Raw genomic sequence first — 23,852 nt, 5'->3', positions numbered from 1 at the left:
TGACACCGATTGACAATCTGAGGTGCCACAGGATAATGGGTGTAGAAAACAAATGCCACAACGCTGCAGTACGGAATGGTTTTGTGTAATTGGGTTGGAGCTAATTTGCTGGAGCAGAGTGAAAGGATCCATGCTATTCCTGAAAGCTTTATGCTAGCACTGGGTACCTGAAATGGGAGCAGCTCCACTTCCAAATCTTAGCATGACAAACAATCCCTAGAAATAAATATTTACAGACTTGTACCGGCTATTAAGAATGAAAAATCAAAGTTAATGGCATGTTTTCATATCTTAATAAAAAATGTATCAAAACTCATTTTGGTATACATTTGAGGCATATTTCAAATACTTATCCACATTAAATTTCATACAATTTCAGCTATTAATTCTGAGATTGAGCACCTCTCTCTTCTGTCAAGAGATATCCTACTTGTTACTGATGTATTACATGATACAATAAACCCATAATAGAGTGACATATTATACAAGTTACTGTGAGCAATGATAGCATGAAATGTATTTGGAGAAAAACAGACCAACTGTTGTTTTGAAGAACAAAAATTTTTTTATTTAAGTCCTGCCTCATGAAAATAACCACCGTATTATGAAGGGGAATGGTTCAAACCTGCAATTCTTTCACTAGTAATATGGAGAAAATGGAATTATTTAATCAAGTTAAGTTCAATGTTTTAGAAAAGCTCATGTGTTTGTGGCCATAATAAGTGCCCAAAGATTTTTATATTTACATGAAGTATCAGAAGCTAAAAGAATCTTGTTTCTATTGCAGGAAGCTTCTTTTCTCTCCAGAGCCAGCTCTCAACAACCACATCCTAGAGCACAAATGCGGATATACCTCTATTGTTGAGCACTATTGGTTGCCCATCATTATGTTACCTTTTTGCTTGAATCAAACTTTAGAATTGGGAATAAGTCAGGAATTGTGTTCCTGTTTTGTGTGTACACGTGGGAGAAGAGTTCAACATACAAAATGGAAGGCTATGCTTGGTTCAAGTTGACTCAAATCTGCAGGTGCTGGATTAAAACCCTAAATTTTCCCCTCATTATCCTGAAAATTAGGTTCCTATCAATCATAACATTTAAAAACAGACAACAGTAAACAAATTGAAATGCAATTCTGATTTGGAGGATACTGTAGATCAAAGCTAAAAATGGTTTCTCCACGTTTCACTTACTCCACATTTTCAGAGAATGGTGACCTCTAATGGTAGTTTCAAGTACAAGTGTGCCCTACACAGTTTTCAGAAGTAGTAACAGCCATTATGGAGGTGGAGGTTGTAGGACATTGATACATGCTAACCTTTTTCTTTAATACTGCCCACTGCAAAAACGAAACTCAGAACTTTATATAGACAAACCGAGCCCACAAACATACAAACACAGACACAAATGTATTATCATGAAGTCTTCAACCTCAACAAAATCAGAAGACTAAACATATAAAACTTTTCAGAACTGTAAACATTTCATGGTACTAGATTATGATGATACTCAGTCATTAATTGCAAGGCTGAATTTCACAAAAATGATTCTGTGGCATATACCCATAATAACTGATTTATACATGTTTACAATTATTTGCATTTTAGCAAAACTGTATTGAGCATATTTGTCAGACAACAAATCAATCAATCATGTGACATTGTGCTGTGCGTTTAAAAGTAGAGACGAGCCTCTGGAATACAGTTTCAGTGAAGGTCAAATCACCAGTCTCTCCCTCCAGCCACTCCCCAAGAAAACTCATTTTTGCTATTTGAATCTCCAAATTTATTCCACGAAATCCACCTTCCCAAGAAAAGAAGTGTCAACTATCTAAAGCTCCAAAATGATCAGTCCCATTTAATAGTGTAATCACCATGATTTTACTTGTCCCATGCAGAACAGGTTACATTCTTTGGAATAAGGATTGCTCAAATACATGTAGAGATTTCAAAATGAATTATGCAGGTTTGCACCCCGCCCCCTCAAAAGAAATTTAAGAATCCATTCAAATAATTATCTCAGTGGAACTGGTATGACAAACGGCTGCCTGTCTGGTAAATCAGTTTACTTAAAATAGCTGGAAAATTTCAAACATAACTGCAACATTCAATTTTGTTTTTCTTTAAATAGAAAAAACCCCAGTGAAACATATTTACAGGTCACAGTAGAAATACAGTGAGCCAGAACAACGACACAAGGCCTCAATGCAGACAGATGATCAGTTCAATACTTCAAAAGGTTAGTGTCTGCCAATAAATGGGAAGACTGTCAGCTCACAGCTCATCTTTGTCATAATCCTCAAGATCCACATCACTTAGATCAATGTCCTCTTCTGCTGGCAGCTAAGATTAAAAAAGACTTGTTAGGATTTATGATCATTGCTTAACACATATTTAATTTCTTCCTTTTTCTCACAAAGACCCCAACTCCCTCAGCTTTGAGGAAGTCTTATCACTAGCCCAGAGGGAAAGGGAAAATCAATAATACTTTTTGTTTAGGGACGGAGAAATGGGGTTGGAAAAGATAAAAGAAAAGATTTTCTGATGAAGTATTGCTACAGTTTGGCAAATGCATATTTGTATCCACTGTATTGTCTTGACATCTTTTCTTCAAATTAAAATTCAAGTCTAACTGTATGCAACTTGACTTTAGAATGATTTGTACTTCATATAATCAGCATTATAGTTTACCGTTTTGTAGCACTTAGAGCCTCCTTTTTTTGTCTAATTTGACTTTAATAAAAGTGCCATTTAGTTTCATTCACTATGTCCATGTGTTTTTACTAGTTCTACCGTATAAGAACACAAGAACAAAAGAAATAGGAGGAGTAGACCACATGGCCAGTCGAGCCTGCTCTGCCATTCAATATCATGGCTGATCTTGAGCTTCAATTTCCATTTTGCCGTCCGCTCGCCATATCTCTTAATTCCCTGCAAGACCAAAAATCTGTCTATCCCAGCCTTAAATGTATTCAACAACGGAGCCTCCACAACCCTCTGGGGTAGAGAATTCCAAAGATTCACAACCCTTTGAGTGAAGCAATTTCTTCTCATCTGAGTCCTAATGATCAGCCCCTTATCCTGAGACTCTGCCCGTGTTTTCGGCTCCCCAACCTGTGGAAACAATCTCTTAGTGTCTAAGGAGCTTGTATAGTGCTTGTACTGCAGAGTTATCAACTCACCTGACCATCCTTGCCATCCCATGGATCTACTAAGTTAATTTTGGGGAATGCAGCTCCTTTGACAGGTGATGTCGAGCCTCTTCCAACCGACAGCTCCCTGCAGTAAAATTGGAAGTTTATGCAGCTCAGTTGTTTTGATTTAAATCAAAATAGTGTAAAAACATAAGAATTTCAGAAAAAAGATAAACTATTAAACTATCCAAGGACCAGAATTGCAACACTAAGATATTGTATACATGCCCCTACAAACACAACTACTTTGCCAAGAACTTGTACTTCAATGAAAACAATAATGAAATCAGAGTTGCTATAAAATGGACAAAAAAGCCCCACCAATCTTAAGAAAAATCACAGGAGAAAAAAGGTCAAGATTCTAAAATGTTTAATATGTAAATAAGGGGAACATTTTAATGCTGGGCCCAGCAATTTTGTTTAGAAGTAGTAAGCTGCAGTTTGCTGTTTGGGTCAGAAATTTGTTAATCCTATGGGCTTGATTTTAAACCATTTACAACAGTTCTGAAAAACGTTTGCACAGGGATCAGTGTAAAATATAAAATATTGACTGAAATTTGCCGTGTTGGTGTCAATCCCTTCTCTCTTACTGAAGCCTCCCTGCCTGGCCTGGCAAATTACATGTAAAGCACACAGAAAGAGACTTCCTGAATTGCAATTTGGTTGGTTATCAGACACAATTACCTAAGAAACTCGTTGATGCCCTGTTCACTAAATGAGCCTTTCAGCAGAGCATATTTCATCTTCCTGGCATTAATTGTAGCCATAGCTGGGTAACCAAAGCCACCAATGCCCAAAGAATCTTCAAGTTCTGCCTGAACACCTGCCTCAGTCCATAGCCAACTAAAAAGGAATACAAAAACCAATTACTCAAAGGAATTCAAATATGAAATGCAATAAATAATAGTAAATGCACACCATTATTAATACAATAGACATACACAAGTATTCACCTCAGCTGTTCACACAGATTTGAATCTAAACATTTTTTTGATTCTTTCACAGGATGTGGGTGAAACCGTCTAGGTCAGCATTTATTACTTATTACTAATTGCCCTTGAGGTGATGGTGATGAGCCACCTTCTTGAACCACTGCAGTCCATGCGGTGTAGGTACACCCAAAGTGCTGTTAGGGAGTTCCAGGATTTTGACTCAGCCACAGTGAAGGAATGGCAATATCGTTCCAAGTCAGGATGGTGTGTGGCTTGGAGGGGAACATGCAGGTGTTTCCGTGCAGCTGCTGTCCTTGGCCTTCTTGGTGGTAGAAGTCGCAGATTTGGGGGGTGCTGCTACAGTGCACCTTTGTTGATGATACAGACTGCTGCCACTGTGCGTCAGTGGGGGAGGGAGTGGATGTTGAAGGTGGTGGATGGGGTGCCAGTCAAGCAGGCTGCCTTGTTCTGGATGGTGTCGAGCTACTGGAGAGTATTCCATCATACTCCTGACTTGTGCCTTGTAGATGGAGAACATGTTACATCTGCTACATGTTTTCCATTTGGACAAATATTTGAATAAATATACTTACCCCCAGAACTTCTTTTTGTATTTGCTTGCCATAGTCTTCATTACTGCCAAATATTCATTTCTCCCAGAAGCTCCTGTAAACAGAAGTAATCAAGTTAGCTAAATGGTTCACTACAAAGGGCTGATGTAACCAGAGAGAAAAGATATATAGAGGGTATAGGTTTTTTTGTGTCTCCCACGAGATTACGTTATTGGTTGATTTGGACAAATTGGAGTCATCATGTGCTCAAGTTGCAATACCACAGTACAGACAGGCTTCATTGACCAACTAATCTTTTCCTGTCCTTGGTTTTCATATATTTCATATAACAGTAAGAACAGTTAAAGCCCACCTGTATCCAGGATATGTGGCAGTACTGCAACGATACATAATTGATGGTCATCACAAGTCTTCTTCAGGATCCCTTCATCAGTAATCTATTTTTAAGAAAAAGAAAACTCATTATTGGGTATGAATTTATTTGCACTTGTTTTGGTCCTTGCTCGATTTATAAGTGAAGAAACCATTTGAAAATTTGAGTGTACTTTTGATTTGCTCAGTTTGCAAGGGTTCAAGGTGATTACTAATGAATACAAAACCTCCTGTACACAATTAATTTGTCTCTTAACATTGTCTGAGGTCTGGTTTTGTACCAGTTCTAAGTACATACCAGCTGTGAAAGACAAGGAGCTGTATTTTGGCTACCAAGAACGGTAGCTCGAGTTGGAAAATTTCCTGACTTGCTGGATCCCCCCCCTCAAAAAAAATCTTCGGAAATGTGCAATTTTGCTCCACTAACCATACCAACGTAGGTTGATTCGAAGGCCTGTCTCAGTTCTCTGGGACTTTGTCCCAGTTGTTTTAGAAGTTGTCAGGCCCTGTAACCCACATCATCCCCATGGCCCCTCAGACCCTCCATAGCCACTCACCCAGTATCCACCACAGTGTCAGCAATTACATTGTCAAGGCCCAATAACAATCATCTTGTTGACTGGCAATTACATTGTATCACCTATAAATGGGTAGAGCTGTAACACTCCGGGGGAAAGGAACTGGGAGTCTGTCACTTTGCTGAGCTGTCTTAAGAATAAACCTGCTTGAGGCAAAAGATTAGTTTCAGCCTTATTCTTCCCTTGTATACAATTATTGAAATTAACACACATGGAGACTTCAGGAGCCATATGATGAAAAAAAAACTTCTAATCTCACTGATACTGGAACAAAGTGGAGGTTATGAAACAAGAGTAAGATTTTTGAAACAGCTGCTTCGGCTTTCCAGTCTGCTCCTCACCTCATGCAGTTCTGGAGCTGGTGCATTTTCAGCAAACAACTCAAGAGCACGAGCAACAATATCACTTTTTGATCTTCCACCTTCATAATCATATGGGGCATCCTCATCTTTGTGGAATATCTTGATAGTGGGATATCCACGGATCTGTGGGCAGAATCAAAGCACCTTTTACATTACATTCGTTCTTAGGAGATTAAACGTTTAATATGTTGGTTAAAAATCAAAAAGGTGGGGCATGAATCAGATTGCTATAAGCTTTTTTTTAAAAAAACAATTTGAAAACAAATAACTGTTGGATGGCACTTCTAATTTAGAATATTCTTCAAAAAATAATTTTGACTTATGGTCAATACATTTTAACAGAGATAAAACAGATATAACCTCAAAGACCATAACCATATCGTGCATTTTAAAGTACATACAACTAGCAAACCAAACAATTTAAAATCAAATATGCAACAGCTAAACAACATTTTCAGCAGCATCTTTATTTGACAGAAAAATTCACCCTCAGTTACACAAGTAAAACCCATCATACAGTGTAGCTGTATAGCAATACCGAAACAAGTACATTGCATTTGTGTGTAAAAAAAAAAATTAGTCCCAAATATTAAAACTCGTTACAGCCCATGTTATACTTGCTGCCACAAAGCCAAAAGCTTCTGTCCACTTACCCCGTACCGGCCAGCTAGCAGTTGATTAGCTGTGGCATCTACTGCTGCCAATTTCACCTTTCCACCAGTTTGACTTCTGACCTCAGAGGCTGCCTCTGCCCATTCAGGTTCCAACCTTTACAACACAAATCAAGTTTTTAAAAAAAATTAAGTTACATAGTCTATGTGCTGAGAAGTCATATTCTAGGTAGTCATTCAAATAAATAGCATGGTGTATTAGACATACAATGCACTGGAGTTATTAGTCACTGCATTTGCTTACCCACATAACCCAAGTCTTGCCAACATAAGAGTATTCAGAATGCTGGCCAACCCAAGGGACACCAACGTCAACTCATTGAAACAAAATCTCATCCACTAATACAGCACTATCCAATTAAAAGCTGCTGACTAGCCATGGGTGATGTTACACAAAAGCATTTTAGCACATGCACTAACTTAGTAGAGAACACCTTATGCCCACTTGCAATACAAGTTAACAGTACTTTTGTGTTTGTTTGAGAAAATAAAACACTACAGAATCAGAATCACAGAGTGCAGAAGAGGCCCTTCAGCCATCAAGTCTGCACCGACATGTGAGAAACACCTGACCCCTACCTACCTAATCCCATTTACCAGCACTTGGCCCATAGCCTTGAATGTTATGATGTGCCAAGTGCTCATCCAGGTACTTTTTAAAGGATGTGAGGCAACCTGCCTCCACCACCCTCCCAGGCAGCGCATTCCAGACCTCCCCACCACCCTCTGGGTAAAAAAGTTTTTCCTCACATCCCCCCTAAACCTCCTGCCCCTCACCTTGAACTTATGTCCCCTCGTAACTGACCCTTCAACTAAGGGGAACAGCTGCTCCCTATCCACCCTGTCCATGCCCCTCAATCTTGTACACCTCGATAAGGTCACCCCTCAGTCTTTTCTGCTCCAATGAAAACAACCCAAGTCTATCCACTCTCTCTTCATAACTTAAATGTTTCATCCCAGGCAACATTCTGGTGAATCTCCCCTGCACCCCCTCCAGTGCAATCACATCCTTCCTATAATGTGGCGACCAGAACTGCACACAGTACTCCAGCTGTGGCCTCACCAAGGTTCTATACAACTCCATCATGACCTCCCTACTTTTGTAATCTATGCCTCGATTGATAAAGGCAAGTGTCCCATATGTCTTTTTCACCACCCCACTAACATGCCCCTCCGCCTTCAGAGATCTATGGACACACATGCCAAGGTCCCTTTGTTCCTCAGAACTTCTTAGTGTCATGCTATTCATTGAATACTTCCTTGTCAATTTACTCCTTCCAAAAGTGTATCACCTCACACTTTTCAGGGTTAAATTCCATCTGCCACTTATCTGCCCATTTGACCATCCCGTCTATATCTTCCCGTAGCCCAAGACACTCAAACTCATTGTTAACCACCCGGCCAATCTTTGTGTCATCTGCAAACTTACTAATCCTCCCCCCAACATAGTCATCTATGTCGTTTATATAAATGACGACTAATCAGGGTCCCAGCACAGATCCCTGTGGTATGCCACTGGACATTGGCTTCCAGTCACTAAAACATCCTTCTGTCAACACCCTCTGCCTCCTACAACTAAGCCAATTTTGAATCCACCTTATCAAATTACCCTGTATCCCATTTGCATTTGCCTTCTTTATAAGTCTCCCATGTGGGACCTTATCAAAGGCTTTGCTGAAATCCATATAAACTACATCAACTGCACTACCCTCATCTACACACCTGGTCATCACCTCAAAAAATTCAATCAAATTTGTTAAGCATGACCTCCCCCTGACAAAGCCATGCTGACTATCCCTGATCAAACCTTACCTGTGTTCGGACAGGCAGCTATGTGTGTGTGGTGGGGGTTGGGGAAGACCAGGATTGTTGACGCTGTTTGGTCTTTTGGGCCTCGCCCAATTTTAGGGGCGCCTTAAAATGGGCGCTGAGCTAATGCGGATGGTGAAGGGGATCTTTCCAGCAAGTCACATGTGACAGGAACTGCAGTAGACCTGCTGTGGCTTTGCAAGTGGAGATAGATTCTCTCCTTCAGAATTTTCTCCAAAATTTTCCCGACCACTGACGTGGGACTCACAGGCCTGTAGTTCCCCGGTTTATCTCTACAACCCTTCTTAAATAGCGGAACCACGTTAGCTGGCACCTCCCCCGTGGACAGAGAGGAATTAAAAATTTGGCTAAGAGTCCCTGCGATCTCCTCCCTTGCCTCCCTCAGCAGTCTGGGACACAAATCATCCGGACCTGGAGATTTGTCCACTTTTGTCAACACCTCCAATACCTTGTCACTCCCTATATCAATTTGCTCAAGAACCTCGCAGTCTCTCTCCCCGAGTTCCATACCTTCATCCTCATTCTCTTGGGTGAAGACGGATGTGAAGTATTTGTTCAACACTCTACCGTTGTCCTCTGGCTCCACCCATAGATTGCCCCCTTGGTCCCTACTCTTTCCCTGGTTATCCTCTTCCCATTGATATATTTATAGAATATCTTGATTTTCCCTACATTTACCAGCCAGAGCTTTCTTATATCCCCTCTTTGCTCTCCTAATAGCTTTCTTAAGCTCCACCCTGCACTGTCTGTACTCCACTAATGCCTCTGCTGCTTTGCTTCCCTTGTACCTGCTAAAAACCTCTCTTTTCCTTCTCATCATATCCTGAATATCTCTGGTCATCCATGGTTCTCTGGGCTTGTTACTCCTTCCTCTCGCTCTAGAGTGAACATGTTGAGCCTGTACCCTCCCCATTTCCTTTTTGAACACCCCCCACTCCTCCTCTGTAGACTTCCCCACAAGTAGCTGTTCGCAGTCTACCTTGGCCAGATCCTGCCTTATTTTATTAAAATCCACTCTCCTCCAATCCAAAACATTTTTATGCAATTTGTCTATTTCTTTGACCATTACAAGCTTAAATTGTACCATGTTGTGGTCGCTACCACTAAAATGCTCCCCCACCACCTCAGCCACCTGTCCAGCTTCATTCCGCAAAATTAGGTCCAGCACTGCGCCGTCTAAATGATTAAAAAAATGCTTTTGCCTTACCATTTCATCAAACAGTACCATGAATAGGCATGCAATGTGTATTGACATCACACACCCAATGACAGTGCCTAATACTCCAGTTTTAAACTGTACCAATCAGGAATGCAATTCGCCACATCTAGATTCCTAATTAGTCAGATGAGGATAATGGCTGATACATCTGATAATACTGCACATGTACAGGGTAACGTAAAACAATAATCTGAAGGGGCTCTGCAATTGACCTACATTTACATTCACTGGCACAGGGAACTACATGCAAGTGTACATTTAACTTACAAAACCTCTTCAGTAAAGCAAGCCCAAGTAGATTTTACTTTCACCCCCAACTCCATGACTAGCAATGACTCATCACTGAAGACCAGCTTCATTGGCAGAAGTTGCCCTCCGGTACAGAGCAAAAGAAGTAATTCTTCATGTGTCAAAATCAAGTGTTGGCAGGCTATTCAACTATAAAACTCATCAAAACCAAGCCTTTCCTCACCAGTATGATTTTAAATTTGTTCATAGGATGTGAGGGTCACTGGCAAGACCAGCATTTATTGCTCATCCCCAGTTGCCCTTCAGATATAAGCAAATATGCTTTCTAACAAGATGGCAATCAGCTATGAAGTCTGGAAAATCTTAACTATCCCTAACGCAGGAATTTGGAGGGTTTAATTTTAATTTGTTCACTGAATTTGAGTATCTGGAAAGGCCAGCATTTATTGCCCATCTCAATTACCCAGAGAAGTTGACGGTGACCACCGAGCGGCTTGTTAAGTCACTTCAGAGGTAACTTATGAGCCAACCACATTACTGTGGTCTGGGGTCACACATATATAGGCCATACTGGGTAATGGTGGCAAGTTTCCTTCCTTATAATGGAGCCAGTTGAGATTTTACCTTTACTAATACTAGTTTTTCCCTTACTTACAGATTTTATTGAACTGAAATCAAATTCCTCAGCCATCACAATGGGATTTAAATTCGCACCCTCTAGATTATTAGTTCAAGCTTCTGCATTACTGGTCCAATGAGGAAATCACTATACATCATACCTTTCTAGCACCCCTACTGACAGAAACTAACCCGGTACAAACTGGGATTCAATCTCAAGGCCTTTTGCCAACTGAGCCAATGCTTGGAAAAAAAAAAAATGAGGCTTTGAAAGTGACATCAAAGTGGTGGTTCCAGTCGATATGTCTACCATTGCCATTTTGAAATACATTCTGAAGAACAGGCACCTGACTTGAAAACATAACTTGCCATTTTAGTACACTAGAAGACATCTTCAACTTGAAACGATCTGAATCAGACAAAACAGTTTACTTCATGAATGCAAATTCCTTCAGATCTTCCAGCTTTGCTCATTCAGTATTGTTCAAGAGTTGAAGAGGAGCGCGAGAGGAACCGGGAGTTGAAGAGGAGCTGGGAGAGCAGAGGTGACTGAGGGAGTTCAATGAGGAGTGAAGAAGATGATCTTTTGAATGCTGTGAGTAGGGTCGGGTAAGCATTTACTACTTTTATTACTCATAGTTTTTAAAGGTCTTATTTTGTGGTTCATTGTTTGTAAGGGCTATATTCTGTAACAACGAGGAGCAGGGAAGAAGGACCCTAGAGTAACTGATATTATTTGATATTAAGTATCTTCCAAAGGTTTAATTTAATTTAATGGGGTAAGTCATGGCAGGAGAGCTCAAAGCCGTGCTGTGCTCCTCCTGCTCTATGTGGGAAGCCAGGAACATTTCCAGTTCCCAAGGCCAGCATGTGTGCGGGAACTGTCTCCAGCTGCAGCTCCTGGAAGCCCAGGTTTCAGGGCTGGAGCAGTGGCTGGGGACACGGTGGAACATCGGCGAGGCAGAGAGCATCGTGGATAGCACGTATAGAGTGGTGGTCACACCGCAGGCTAAGAGTCCACAGGCAGGAAGGGAATGGGTGACCACCAGGCAGAGCAAGAGGAGTAGACAGGCAATGCAGGAATCTCCTGTGGCTATTCCCCTGCAAAGCAGATATACCGATTTGGATACTGTTGAGGGGATTGGCCTCTCAGGGGAAAGGAGCAACAGCCAAATTCGTTGCACCACAGTTGGCTCTGCTGCGCAGGGGAGGAGTAAAAAGTGTGGGAATGCAATATTTATATGGGATTCAATTGTAAGGGGAATAGATAGGCGTTTCTGTGGCCGCAAACTAGACTCCAGGATGGTATGTTGCCTCCCTTGTGCTAGGGTTAAGGATGTCTCAGGGCGGCTACAGGACATTCTAAAGGGGGAGGGTGAACAGCCAATGGTCGTGGTACACATTGGTGCAAACGACATAGGTAAAAAAAGGGATGAGGTCATAAAAGCAGAATATAAGGAATTACGAAGTAAGTTGAAAAATAGGACCTCAAAGGTAGTGACCTCAGGATTACTACCAGTGCCACATACTAGTCAGAGTAGAAATAGCAGGATATATCAGATGAATACATGGCTGAAGAGACAGTGTGAGGAAGAGGGTTTCAGATTCCTGGGACATTGGGACCGGTTCTGGGGGAGGTGGGACCAGTACAAACTGGACGGGTTACACCGGGACTGATGTCCTAGGGGGAATATTTGCTAGAGTGGTTGGGGAGGGTTTAAACTAAAATGGCAGGGGGATGGGAACCTATGCAAGGAGTCAGAGGAGGGGGAATCAAGGACAAGAACAAAAGACAGAAAGGGGAATGAGAAAAGTGATAGGCAGAGAAATCAAGGGCAAGAGTCAAACAGGGCCTCAGTGAAAATTAGTGGGAACGGGACGAGTAAAAGACAAGCCTGGAGGTTTTGTGCCTTGACGCGAGGAGCATTCACAATAAAAGTGGATGAATTAACCACACAAATAGATGTAAACAGGTATGATATAGTCAGGATTACGGAGACATAGCTGCAGGGTGACCAGGGATGGAAACTGAACATCCAGGGGTATTCAGGATTTAGGAAGGACAGACAAAAAGGAAAAGGTGGTGGATTTGCATTGCTGGTTAAAGAAGAAATTAAAGCAATAGTGAGGAAAGATATTAGCTCCGACGATGTGGAACCTGTATGGGTAGAACTGAGAAACACTAAAGGGGCAAAAAATGTTAGTGGGAGTTGTATATAGACCCCCAAACTGTGATGTTGGGAATGTCATTAAACAGGAAATTAGAGACGCATACAATAAAGGAACATCTGTAATTATGGGTGACTTTAATCTGCATATAGATTGGCAAATCAAATTAGTAACAATACCGTAGAGGAGGAATTCCTGGAATGTATATGGGATGGTTTTCTGGACCAATATGTTGAGGAACTAACTAGAGAACAGGCCATCCTAGACTGGGTATTGTGTAATGAGAAAGGAGTAATTGGCAATCTAGTTGTGCGAGGCCCCTTGGGGATGAGCAATCATAATATGATAGAATGCTTCATCAAGATGGAGAGTGACGTGGTTGATTCTGAAACTAGGTCCTGAATCTTAATAAAGGAAACTACGATTGTATGAGGTGCGATTTGGTTTTGATGGATTGGGAAACGTTACTTAAAGGATGACAGTAGATAGGCAATGGCAAACATTCAAAGGGCGCATGGGTGAACTGCAACAATTGTTTATTCCTGTCTGGAGCAAAAGTAAAACAGGAAAGTTGGCCAAACCATGGCTTACAAGGGAAATTAGAGATAGTATTAGATCCAAGGAAGAGGCATACAAATTGGCCAGAAAAAACAACAGACCTGAGGATTGGGAGCCGTTTAGAATTCAGCAAAGGAGGACCAAGGGATTGGTTAAGATGGGGGAAATAGAGTATGAGAGTAAGCTTGCAGGGAACATAAAAAATGACTGTAAAAGTTTCTATAGGTATGTGAAGAGAAAAAGATTGGTGAAGACCTACCCTTACAGTCAGAAACAGGGGAATTTATGATGAGGAACAAAGAAATGGCTGACCAACTAAATACATACTTTGGTTCTGTCTTCACAAAGGAGGACACAAATAACATACCAGAAATGTTGGGGAACACAGGGTTTAGTGAGAGGGAGGAGCTGAAAGATATCAGTATTAGTAGGGAAATGGTGTCAGGGAAATTGATGGGATTGAAGGCCGATAAATCCCCAGGGTCTGATAATCTACATCCCAGAGTACTTAAGGAAGCAGCCCTAGAAATAGTGGATGCATTGGTGGTCATCTTTCGAGATTCTATAGGCTCTGGAACACTTCCTACAGATGGAGGGTAGCTAACGTAACCCCACTATTTAAAAAGTGAGGTAGAGAGAAAACAGGGAATTATAGACCAGTCAGCCTGGCGTCGGTAGTGGGGAAAATTCTAGAGTCCATTATAGAAGATTTAATAGCTGAGCACTTGGAAAACAGTGGCAGAATCGGACCAAGTCAGCATGGATTTATGAAAGGGAAATCATGCTTGACAAATCTACTGGAATTTTTCGAGGATGTAACTAGTAGGGTTGATGAGGGGGAGCCAGTGGATGTGGTTTACTTGGACTTTCAGAAGGCTTTCGGCAAAGTCCCACAGAAGAGATTGGCGTGTAAAATTAAAGCGCGTGGGCTTGGGGCTTTTGTAAGGAGATGGATAGAAAACTGGTTGGCAGACAGGAAACAGAGTAGGAATAAACAGGTCTTTTTCTGAATGGCAGGTAGTGACTAGTGGGGTACCGCAGGGATCAGTGCTGGGACCCCAGCTATTCACAATGTATATTTATGATATGAGGGAACTAATGTAATATCTCCAAATTTGCAGATGACACAAAGCTGGGTGGGAGGGTGAGCTGTGAGGAGGATGCAGAGATGCTTCAGTGTGATTTGGACAAGCTGAGTGGGCAAATGCATGGCAAATGCAGTATAATGTGGACAAATGTGAGGTTATCCATTTTGGTAGCAAAAACAGGAAGGCAGATTATCTGAATGGCTATAAAATTGAGAGAGGGGAATGTGCAATGAGACCTGGGTGCCCTCGTATACCAATCGCTAAAGGTAAGCATGCAGGTGCAGCAGGCGGTAAAGAAGGCAAATGATATGTTGGCCTTCATTGTGAGAGGATTTGAGTACAGGAGCAGGGATGTCTTGCTGCAATTATACAGGGCCTTGGTGAGACCATCAAGTGGTCTCACCAAGTGGAAGGATATTCTTGCTATAGAGGGAGTACAGTGAAGGTTTACCAGACTGATTCCTGGGATGGCGGGACTGACACACGAGGAGAGATTGAGTCGATTAGGATTATATTCGCTGGAGTTCAGAAGAAGAGGGGTGGGATCTCATAGAAACCTATAAAATTCTAACAGGATTAGAGTAGATGCAGGAAGGATGTTCCCGATGGTGGAGGAGTCCAGAACCAGGGGGTCACAGTCTGAGGATACGGGGTAGACCATTTAGGACTGAGATGAGGAGAAATTTCTTCAGAGAGTGGTGAGCCTGTGGAATTCGCTACCACAGAAATTGGTTGAGGCCAAAACATTGTATCTTTTCAAGAAGGAGTTAGATATAGCTCTTGGAGCGAAAGAGATCAGAGGATATGGGGACAAAGCGGGTGCAGGCTATTGGGTTGGATGATCAGCCATGATCATAATGAATGGCGGAGCAGGCTCAAAGGGCCTGCTCCTATTTTCTATGTATTCACACCTATCAGTATATCAATAGCACATTCCTCCCCAATATACTTCGAGAAAATAATTAGGTACCTCTTACAGTGCCCACACCATGGCGCATAGAACTCCACCATCCAAATGTCACTGCTGCCAATCACGTGTTCATCAAAGGTATCATCAGTCAAATCGATCACATCTTTTTTACCTGATCCACTGCCACTGCTCTGTAATCAGAAGAACAACAGTTAAAACTAAAGAATGCAAGAGCCTGACAATTGTGTTTCTCTTTTCTTCACCCAGCAACCTAAAGTGAATGTCTTTGTAACGAGGTAACAGTTCAAGTTAGCCAACTATAGAAAAGCAGAAGCCTGAATAAACATCTTTCTAACCTCATGTTCTGTGAAATTTGAACTGCACCAATACAACAAAAAAAATTGATAGCAGTCATATCATTTTCAGCAAGCAACTATTAGTGGATCAATTTTTTGTAGTTTTAGGTTTACTCAAATCGGGATACTTCTGAGCAGTTTCCATTAACATGCAAAGCTGCCAAACTTTAATATTTCACACATCAATATTGTACCAAAATATGTGCAAACCTGCGAATATTAAAATAGATTGCAAACATGGCATACATGCCTAGTAGGTTTCAATTGCTTCCTTTAATATCTAGTATCCATCTAGCAATTTTACCTTTTTGCCAGAAGAACTTGAGCCGCCCTTGCCTCCAAGTCTATCCCGGATGATTGACCTTAAAGAGTTAAGGGCTGCATCTGTGATTCCTTGAGCTGATCTGGCACCTGCATGTAATGACAATTAGCACTGATCTGAAAATGTTTTTCTTGGATTTGAAATTTCAGTTCACAACTTTACAACAGCACAAAATTAATTTGCAGCCAATTTTCCCCAATCAAAATTCCTACAGAAAATGTTAAATATCACAATTTGACTCATTAAATTAAAAATACAGTGCATGAACACAAGCTGGTAATGTAATGTGCCTCATCAAAAAAAAAAACAAGGGCCCAAGTTTTAAGCTTTTCCCCCTAAATTTAGTCCTGCAGTTACAGTAGTTTTAAGATGAAATTGGCTGTTCCATAGAACAACATACATTTAGCTTTCCTAATATTTGAAGAATTTTAATAGCAGCAGAAAGCTTTTTACTTAGGTCAGAACCATTGATTACTTCTACGTATACAATTGGGCTAAAAGTACATATCATATCATCGTATCAACTCTAGGCAAATTTTAAATAAATCATTTGCCTGAGCACAGTCCAATAGAGCTCTCCATTGAGTAGGCCATTTAGTCCTGCGAACCAGTTCAGCCATTCAATGAAATTATGGCTGATCTGTGACCTAATTCTATTTTCCTGTTTTCTAATTCCACTCCTATAAAAGGTAAGACTATGCCCCCCTAGCCTTAGACTCCTGACCAGCAGAAATAATTTCCCTCTACCTAGTCGATTTGTTCCCCTTAATATGAAATTACCCCTTTAAATTGCAGGGAATAAATCAGAGTTTGTACCTCCTTGTAATTTAACCTTTGGAGTCCAAGTATCTCTATGCCATTCCTTACCATTATAATCATCCGGTTTGTTCTTATTTAATCCAAATAGCTTGATAGTTGGGAATCCCTGAATGCCATACTGTCCACCAAGAGACTGATGTTTGTCTGCATCCACTGCCCCAACTTTTACTATTCCCTGCAATATTACAACAAAAAGTTATAAAGCGGAATCCCAATTTCACCCTTGTCCCATCTCCAAATTCAACGAAGACCCAAAAGATGGTGAAGAAAGCAATTTCTTGTACATTGTACACCACATCCTACATCAAGAAATACATCTTTAGCATAACATTCTTAATTTGTTAGTTCATCAGAACAAACGCACTCAAATAACTTTAAACCATGAATTAGAAAGTTTAATCAGTATCAACAAAAGGCAAGACTCTCAGGCCATTACAGAATGGCATAAAACACAGCTCCCAGAACAGTGAGTTCATATGTTGGCCCACTGATCAAAGGGATTGAAGAAAACAGAATAGAGGAAACTAAATTGCAGAGCATTTATACACATCGTAAATCGGAACTTGTAGCGTCATACACCATGCCTCAGCTAAAGACAGACAAGTGTATGCTGCACTAAGGCAATAGCTGGGACTGGCAAAGAAGTTTTGAAAAATGTTTAAAAACAGCAGTCAAGCCCTTTTACACTTTATTCTAATACTACACAAATAGTCAATAAATGTGCCTGTTAAAAAAAAACTACATACCAAGAGGTATTCAAAATTAAAACCAGAAGTGTTACTAATTTCCAAAAACTTAAGTCTTTAAACAGGAAAACTCAAGTGGAAAGAAATACTTTGTATTGTAACCTAAAAGTTAGTTAAATCACATTTAATTAAAAATACAACCTTCAAAGCAGATGCAGCTTTCTTCCACTCTGGGGCCAAATTCTGACAATGCCCACACCTGAAACAGGATTTTTAAAAAAAATAAATGCTTTATATATTTATATAGACTCAGCATGTAAGAAGTCCATAACTCAATAACAGGTTCAAAAAAGTGCTCCTGAACCCAAGATCTGACAAGCAGAGATGCCAATAATGGGAGTGTACAAGCAAACAGGACTTGCAAGAGGGATAGGATATGAACAGAGTTTAGGATAAGCTGAAATTAGGGGTGAAGGATGCTCAGGACAGCATTGAAATAATCAAGTTTCAGGGCAACAAAGGCAGGTACAAGAGTTGTAGAGACCCATGGGCTAAAGTAGGAGGAGGTGGTTATGTAACAATGGTGGAAGTAGATGGTCTTAGTTCAATGTCGAACAGAATGAGGAGGTTTGCTTTAGCTCGAAGTAGTGGCCAGGGAAAGGGATGGTGTTGGTGGCATGGGTAGGATACTTGAGGTATAGGCGCAATATAATGCTTTGGTCTTCTAAATGTGGGAGGCTATGGCTGAATCTAGAAGTGCAGATCACCCTGGTAATGATTAAATAAGTTTGGCATTTGTCTAGAACATATTGGCACCTCCTCGAAGTTCTGATCACCAAAGAATTCAATACACAAGCCATATCGCTACAGATTTTTACAAAAGACTTACCATCCTAGGGCCAGTTTATACCTCAATGCAGGCAACCTTTGCTCCTAGTTCAGTATTTGTCATGATTTAATGAGTTTTAAAATAATGCTGAAAATCTTACGTTTCCTGAACAAGTTCCTCTATACTACCTTTAAGAAAACATTGCAAGGTGCATTCATTTGGAAGCTCTTCTTCCCCCAATTTACATTTTTGATATTCTCCCTTTCCTCTCCAAAAGGAGCAGCATATAATGGAGGCATGGTTCTACAGGCAGCATCATCAGTTTTTCAGGTCCTCTGAACAATACCATGCACATGAAGCAGACTTCATGCCCATATGATCTATCTATCTCTTCACCCTGATTCTACTCTTTCCTGCAAACATTCAAGGAAAGTTTATTGAAAATTTAGCTCCTACCATATCCCAACTGAGATCAGCTAATTTGTTATAGACCACAAAGCTAGGCACTTCCTTGTCCCACAAGACAATCTTGCATTTATTCAGTAAGCTACTGCAAGATGGGAGAGAAGAAATAAAGAAATCTGTACCTTGCTCAGGAGAACCAAGTTAACTGGTTGACACACTTAGCTGGGTTCCATATAAATTGACTTCTAGATCTTACTTACTAAAATTTTCAGATACAACTTTTACATGTTGGTTCCCTCCATATCCTTATATTTCTCAATCAAAAGTTGAAATATAATGGCTGTTTCAGCATTTGATGTATTTTTGGAATTACTTTAAACCTGGATAATCATGTGCTTTCTGCTTGGTCCGCACAAAACAAATTTGGAGCTCTACATGTATATAATCTATTTTTAAAAATTTAGTGTGCCATTTGTAGGGCTCATTTTAAAATGGTTGGCTATAGTCATAACTAAAATAAAGGCAACTTTCTAACCACTCTGGGGCCAAATTCTGACGATGCTCACACCTGAAACACGAAAGTATTTTTTTTTTAAAGAAATATATAGACTCAGCATTAACAAGTCTGTAGTTCAATATCAGGTGTAAAAAAGCACTCCTAAACACAAGACCTAACCATTTTATAATGCATGATTAAAGATAACTCATGATTAAAGTTATTCATATGGCTGATCTATTGTGAATGCCAATAGTTTTGTACACATATGGCAACGATGCATCCAAATATTTCTTGAAAATTTGCAACCATTTTTAAAACCAACATGCATATTGTGGATTCTGTACCAGATGGTTTATTTCACTTAGTGGCAGAAGTTCCGTGTTCAGTGGAACAGGAAAATTGGACTTAAGCCAAGATGCACTTATATACACATTCATATAAGCTTGACAATGTTAAATAGATTATAGATCAAAGTAAAATCTAAACATGCAGGTGGAATATTATCTAACTGTAAAGTGATAGGCCTCAGTAGTATCATGTACACCTCACCATGATGTAGCCCATTCATTTTTTTGCCCTGTCTACAGTAAACAAGATGCAGCATATCCCAATTGTTAAATTTATGTTCTCCTGACTTACCATGGTGCATAGAACTCCACCATCCAGAGTTCATCACTTTGAATAACTTCTGTGTTGAAGTTATTTTGGGTCAGCTCCACAACATCATCACTTGCTGAATAGAGAGCATTGACAGTGACCAGCAAAGGCCCGAAGATACCTGCAAAGCAAAACAAGGCTTCAGTATTAGATTCTGCAAATGTAGGGGGACCAAAATACACACAAACAAAACTTAAGAAAAACAGCACAGCCAGCTATTTTGAAACAATTTATGCACAAAGGTTCAATCCTTGCATAATTCAGTTTAACTAACTCCTATGAAACACACACACACACACACACACATCTTAAACACAACACTGCAATCAAGTTGTTTAGGCATTTTAAAATTTCTTGTTCAAAAATTGTATCAAATCCCCATGTGTGAACCTCATTATCTAGGTGTATATACCCCTAAGGTTGTGTAACTCAAAATCAATACCTATAAGCAGTAATAATGTACACTTTAAATTATGTAAGTCTCTCTGGATATTGTCAATTCAGATGATTAGAACTCATTGACAGACCAATAAGTATCAGTTAGGATTCCACTGTTCAGTGTAAACTCACTACAGGATTATTTAACATTTAAACTTATTAGACATTAGAAGCATATGGCAAAATTATACAGATAGTTTAATGGATCGCATATGCTGTCTGTTGTGATCACTTTTCCTTCCATAACAGGAAAATATCCTCATTTCCCAGTCCAATTAGGCCTCAATTCATGAGGAAATATGCATTATAAACTATTGTTAGAAAGCTTGACCCATTCTGAGCAAACTGAAAAATTTGTGACAATTGTGATTGAAGAATGATTTCCCCATCGAAGGTAATCCTGATTAAATAAAAAAAATGTAAGCAATATACTAGAAATGCATTTTTGATTTCTTGTTTTATCAGGATGTTAAAACATGCCTAGTGATATTAGCCAACAAGATCAACATCTTGCATACATCCCCAAAACAGTGATAGCTTCACATGAGTTATCACAATCTCAGCTTTCTTCTGGAGATATACATATGCCTGTAACGTCTTCTATATAAAGGTTCAATCTGTTTTGAAGCAAGATTCACAAGATGCAGTCATCCTAATCCTAAGAAACTGCTTTGTAGTAATGCCAATTTGCAGTAACAAAAACATGACTTTACACAGATAAGATTTGGGATGGATTCAAGAAAGGCCATCCTACACCATTTGGACTTCACATCACAGAATACAACTTAGATTGCCCTCCTCGAATACAATTTATGTTTTATTTAAAAGGCATTGAGTGCAGATGCCCCAATCTGAATATATTTAAACTACCAGTCAGGAGCAGAACACTACACGTGTTTATGACTTACCACAAAGCACTCTTTTCAGCACAAGTTTGATTCACAGTCATGTTGTGCTAGATGACCCTAAGTTGGAAGCTACAATAAAATCACAGGCAAAAGAACACAAGAGTGCCCGCAGAACAGACAGTTGCAAATTTTCATCTCCTTCAAGTATACCCATATTTTATAAACTACACCAATGTGGAAACAAGCACACAAGTAAATCAAGCATTGGGAAAAGTGGGTAAACAAAAGAACATTTCAGAAAAGTTTTAGTGCAGTATATATCCTTCATACTTCAACTTTTACATGTTGCATTCATCTTGGCAAAAGATCTCACTAGGATTTTCTAGAATAATTGGAATGACCTGCCAAAGATAAGACTTTAGTGGGCAACTCAGATCAGTTGGATCATGAAAGGGGGGCCACCCCATGATTAGAGAAGAAACAATGCGGATTCAACCTCCTAGAGCGGAGGGGAATCAGTGGCCTTGTTATACCGAATGTGACACTTTACAATGCAGAGGACCACTCGCTGGTTCAGGCGACAGAAAGAGTGGAAGACAACTCACCGAACACACGAAGCAGCCCCGTCTCCCTGCTCCTGAGCTTCATACTAAGCGCTGAGGCGTTCAGGTTCAACTGGCTGGACAGGTGAGGCCGCGGGTCTGGAGCTGGGCCCTGGTTTAATAGCCGGGCGCTAGCGGCCAGTCACTCACTGGCGGTAACTCAAGACTCAGTCCAGCGCTCCCGGTCGGTCACTCAGACTCAGTCCAACACTCCCGGTCGGTCACTCAGACTCAGTCCAGCGCTCTCGGTCAGTCACTGGCGGGCGGTCACTCAGACTCAGTGCAGGGCTCTTGGTCAGTCTCTGGCGGGCGGTCGGTTGGTCACTCAGTGCAGAGCTCTCGGTCAGTCTCTAGCCTACAGGCGGGCAGTCACTCAGACTCAGCGAAACAACGCTCGCGGGCGGTCACTCAGGCTCAGTCCAGGGCTCTCGGTCTCGTTCCTGCCGTGGCCGCTGCTCATTGGCTACTGCCTCTTTGTGACCTCAGCGCGGCTTCAACAAACCTGACCAATCAGGAGACGGACACGTGTCAGCAGCAGCGGCGCCGCCGGTAAAGCGGGAGCGGTGCAGGGGAGAGACAGAGGGTTAGCAAGAAGTAGATGTAGAGGGCAACATAGAAATAGATATCTACCGCTGCAGTGCTCACTGACATTGGGTGCCAGGCAAGCAATATCTTGATTTTAAGATTCTTGTTTTCAAATCCCTCCCTATCTCTGTAATCTCCAGCCCACAACCATCCTGGATATCTGTGCTCCTCTAATTCTGCCCCATTGGGCATCCCCAATTTTAATTGCTGCATCTTTGGTGGCTGTGCCTTCAGGTGCCTAGGCCCCACGCTCTGGAATACCCTTCCTACACTCCTCACTTTACTCCTTTAAGACACTAACTTAAAACATACCTCTCCAACCAAGCTTATGGTTATCTAATATCACCTTATGTGGCTCAGTGTTATAAGGCTCCTGTGAAGTGCCTTGGAAAGCTTTATTGTGTTAAAGGTGCTTATGTGCGTGTATGTATATAAGTTGTAGTTATTCCTCCTCAACTACTCCTTGCAGTAGCCAGTTCCACATTCTTACCGTTCTTCTTGTTGGATTTGCTTGTGACTATCTTATACTTGTGACCTAAACAAAACATGCTGGAAATATTCAGCAGGTCAGGCAGTGGGAGAAACGGAGTTAAGCTTTCAGGTTGATGACCTCTTTTAAGAACTGGAAAACATGCAACTGTTTTTTAAACAAGTACGAAGGTGGGAAAGGGGCAGAGTAGAAGAAAGAACAAAATGGAAGATTTGGGATGAGGTGGAAGGCAGGAGAAATTCAATCACAAAAGGGATGATGATGCAAAGCAAAATTGGGTGGTAATGAGACAAATAATGAAAGAAAACAAAGACTGGTATCTGTGTAGCACCTTTCAAAGCCACAGAATATCCCAGAGCACTTTAAAGCCAAATGAAGTGTAGTCACTGTTGTAAAGTAGGAAACACAATAAGCCAATCTGTGCATAGCAAGCTTCCACAAACAACAATGTGATGATGACCAAATAGTCTGTCATAAACAAAAGATGAATCTAGAGGAAGCGGACCTGAAACATTAACTCTTGTTTCTCTCTCCACTGATGCTGCCAGATCTGCTGAGTATTTCTAGTATTTTCTGTTTCAGATTTTCAGCATCTGCGGGTCTAGAGGAGTAGTAAATGGCAACAGTAGAATCATTAGCATCACCTGCTGTCTGGAGAATGGGAGCAGCAAATATGATCTGAAGTTCTTGAGTCTAGAAGGTTGTAAAGTGCCTCATTGAAAGATGACTGCTGTTCCTCAAGTTTCATGGCAACAGTAGTATGACATCAGTGTGTGACCTCTAGAGTTCTTTCTAAGATTTCCAGCAAAAGTATTTGTTTTTCTTATATTTATGAATTCTGGTTTTGGACTCCCCCACTTTTGGTAGTCCGCGGATGGCAAAATTCTGACGTAGTTTCTCAATTGTAGCGCCCAACGTTGGTGACTTCACCTCATATATGTCCAACCATTTTGGGCATCGACAGTGAACAGAAACATTGTCCCCAGGAAAGGTCC

General features: G+C 40.8%; 1 protein-coding gene across 1 annotated transcript; it reads right to left on the bottom strand.

Annotated features, from left to right (window-relative positions):
• Positions 1 to 542: 542 nt before the first annotated feature.
• pdia6 (protein disulfide isomerase family A, member 6) lies at positions 543 to 22,230 on the bottom strand. The gene is made up of 13 exons (XM_078567260.1): positions 21,786 to 22,230; positions 19,877 to 20,015; positions 17,706 to 17,763; positions 16,867 to 16,993; positions 15,982 to 16,088; positions 15,382 to 15,512; positions 6,663 to 6,777; positions 5,989 to 6,132; positions 5,050 to 5,134; positions 4,719 to 4,791; positions 3,878 to 4,036; positions 3,182 to 3,278; positions 543 to 2,342 (listed from the first exon to the last, which is right to left on the bottom strand). The coding sequence occupies exons 1-13, from the start codon at positions 21,826 to 21,828 to the stop codon at positions 2,274 to 2,276; spliced, it is 1,347 nt and encodes a 448-aa protein (XP_078423386.1). The 5' UTR covers positions 21,829 to 22,230; the 3' UTR covers positions 543 to 2,273.
• Between the last annotated feature and the right edge of the window lie 1,622 nt (positions 22,231 to 23,852).

This window comes from Cetorhinus maximus, chromosome 21, assembly GCF_964194155.1.
Source record: "Cetorhinus maximus chromosome 21, sCetMax3.hap1.1, whole genome shotgun sequence".
In the NCBI taxonomy this organism is placed as follows: Eukaryota; Metazoa; Chordata; class Chondrichthyes; order Lamniformes; family Cetorhinidae; genus Cetorhinus; species Cetorhinus maximus.
Note: the sequence above shows the minus strand (reverse complement) of the source record. Positions and strands in the feature narration are given on the sequence as shown.

What these genes read in the sequence shown, in the direction of transcription:
- pdia6 (XM_078567260.1), bottom strand. Translation starts at nt 21,828, where the DNA reads ATGAAGCTCAGGAGCAGGGAGACGGGGCTGCTTCGTGTGTTCG. An exon ending in GTGGAGTTCTATGCACCATG is followed by an intron (nt 17,764 to 19,876) that starts GTAAGTCAGGAG and finishes ATCCTGTTTCAG; the next exon opens with GTGTGGGCATTGTCAGAATT. An exon ending in AAGCTGCATCTGCTTTGAAG is followed by an intron (nt 16,994 to 17,705) that starts GTTGTATTTTTA and finishes GTAATATTGCAG; the next exon opens with GGAATAGTAAAAGTTGGGGC.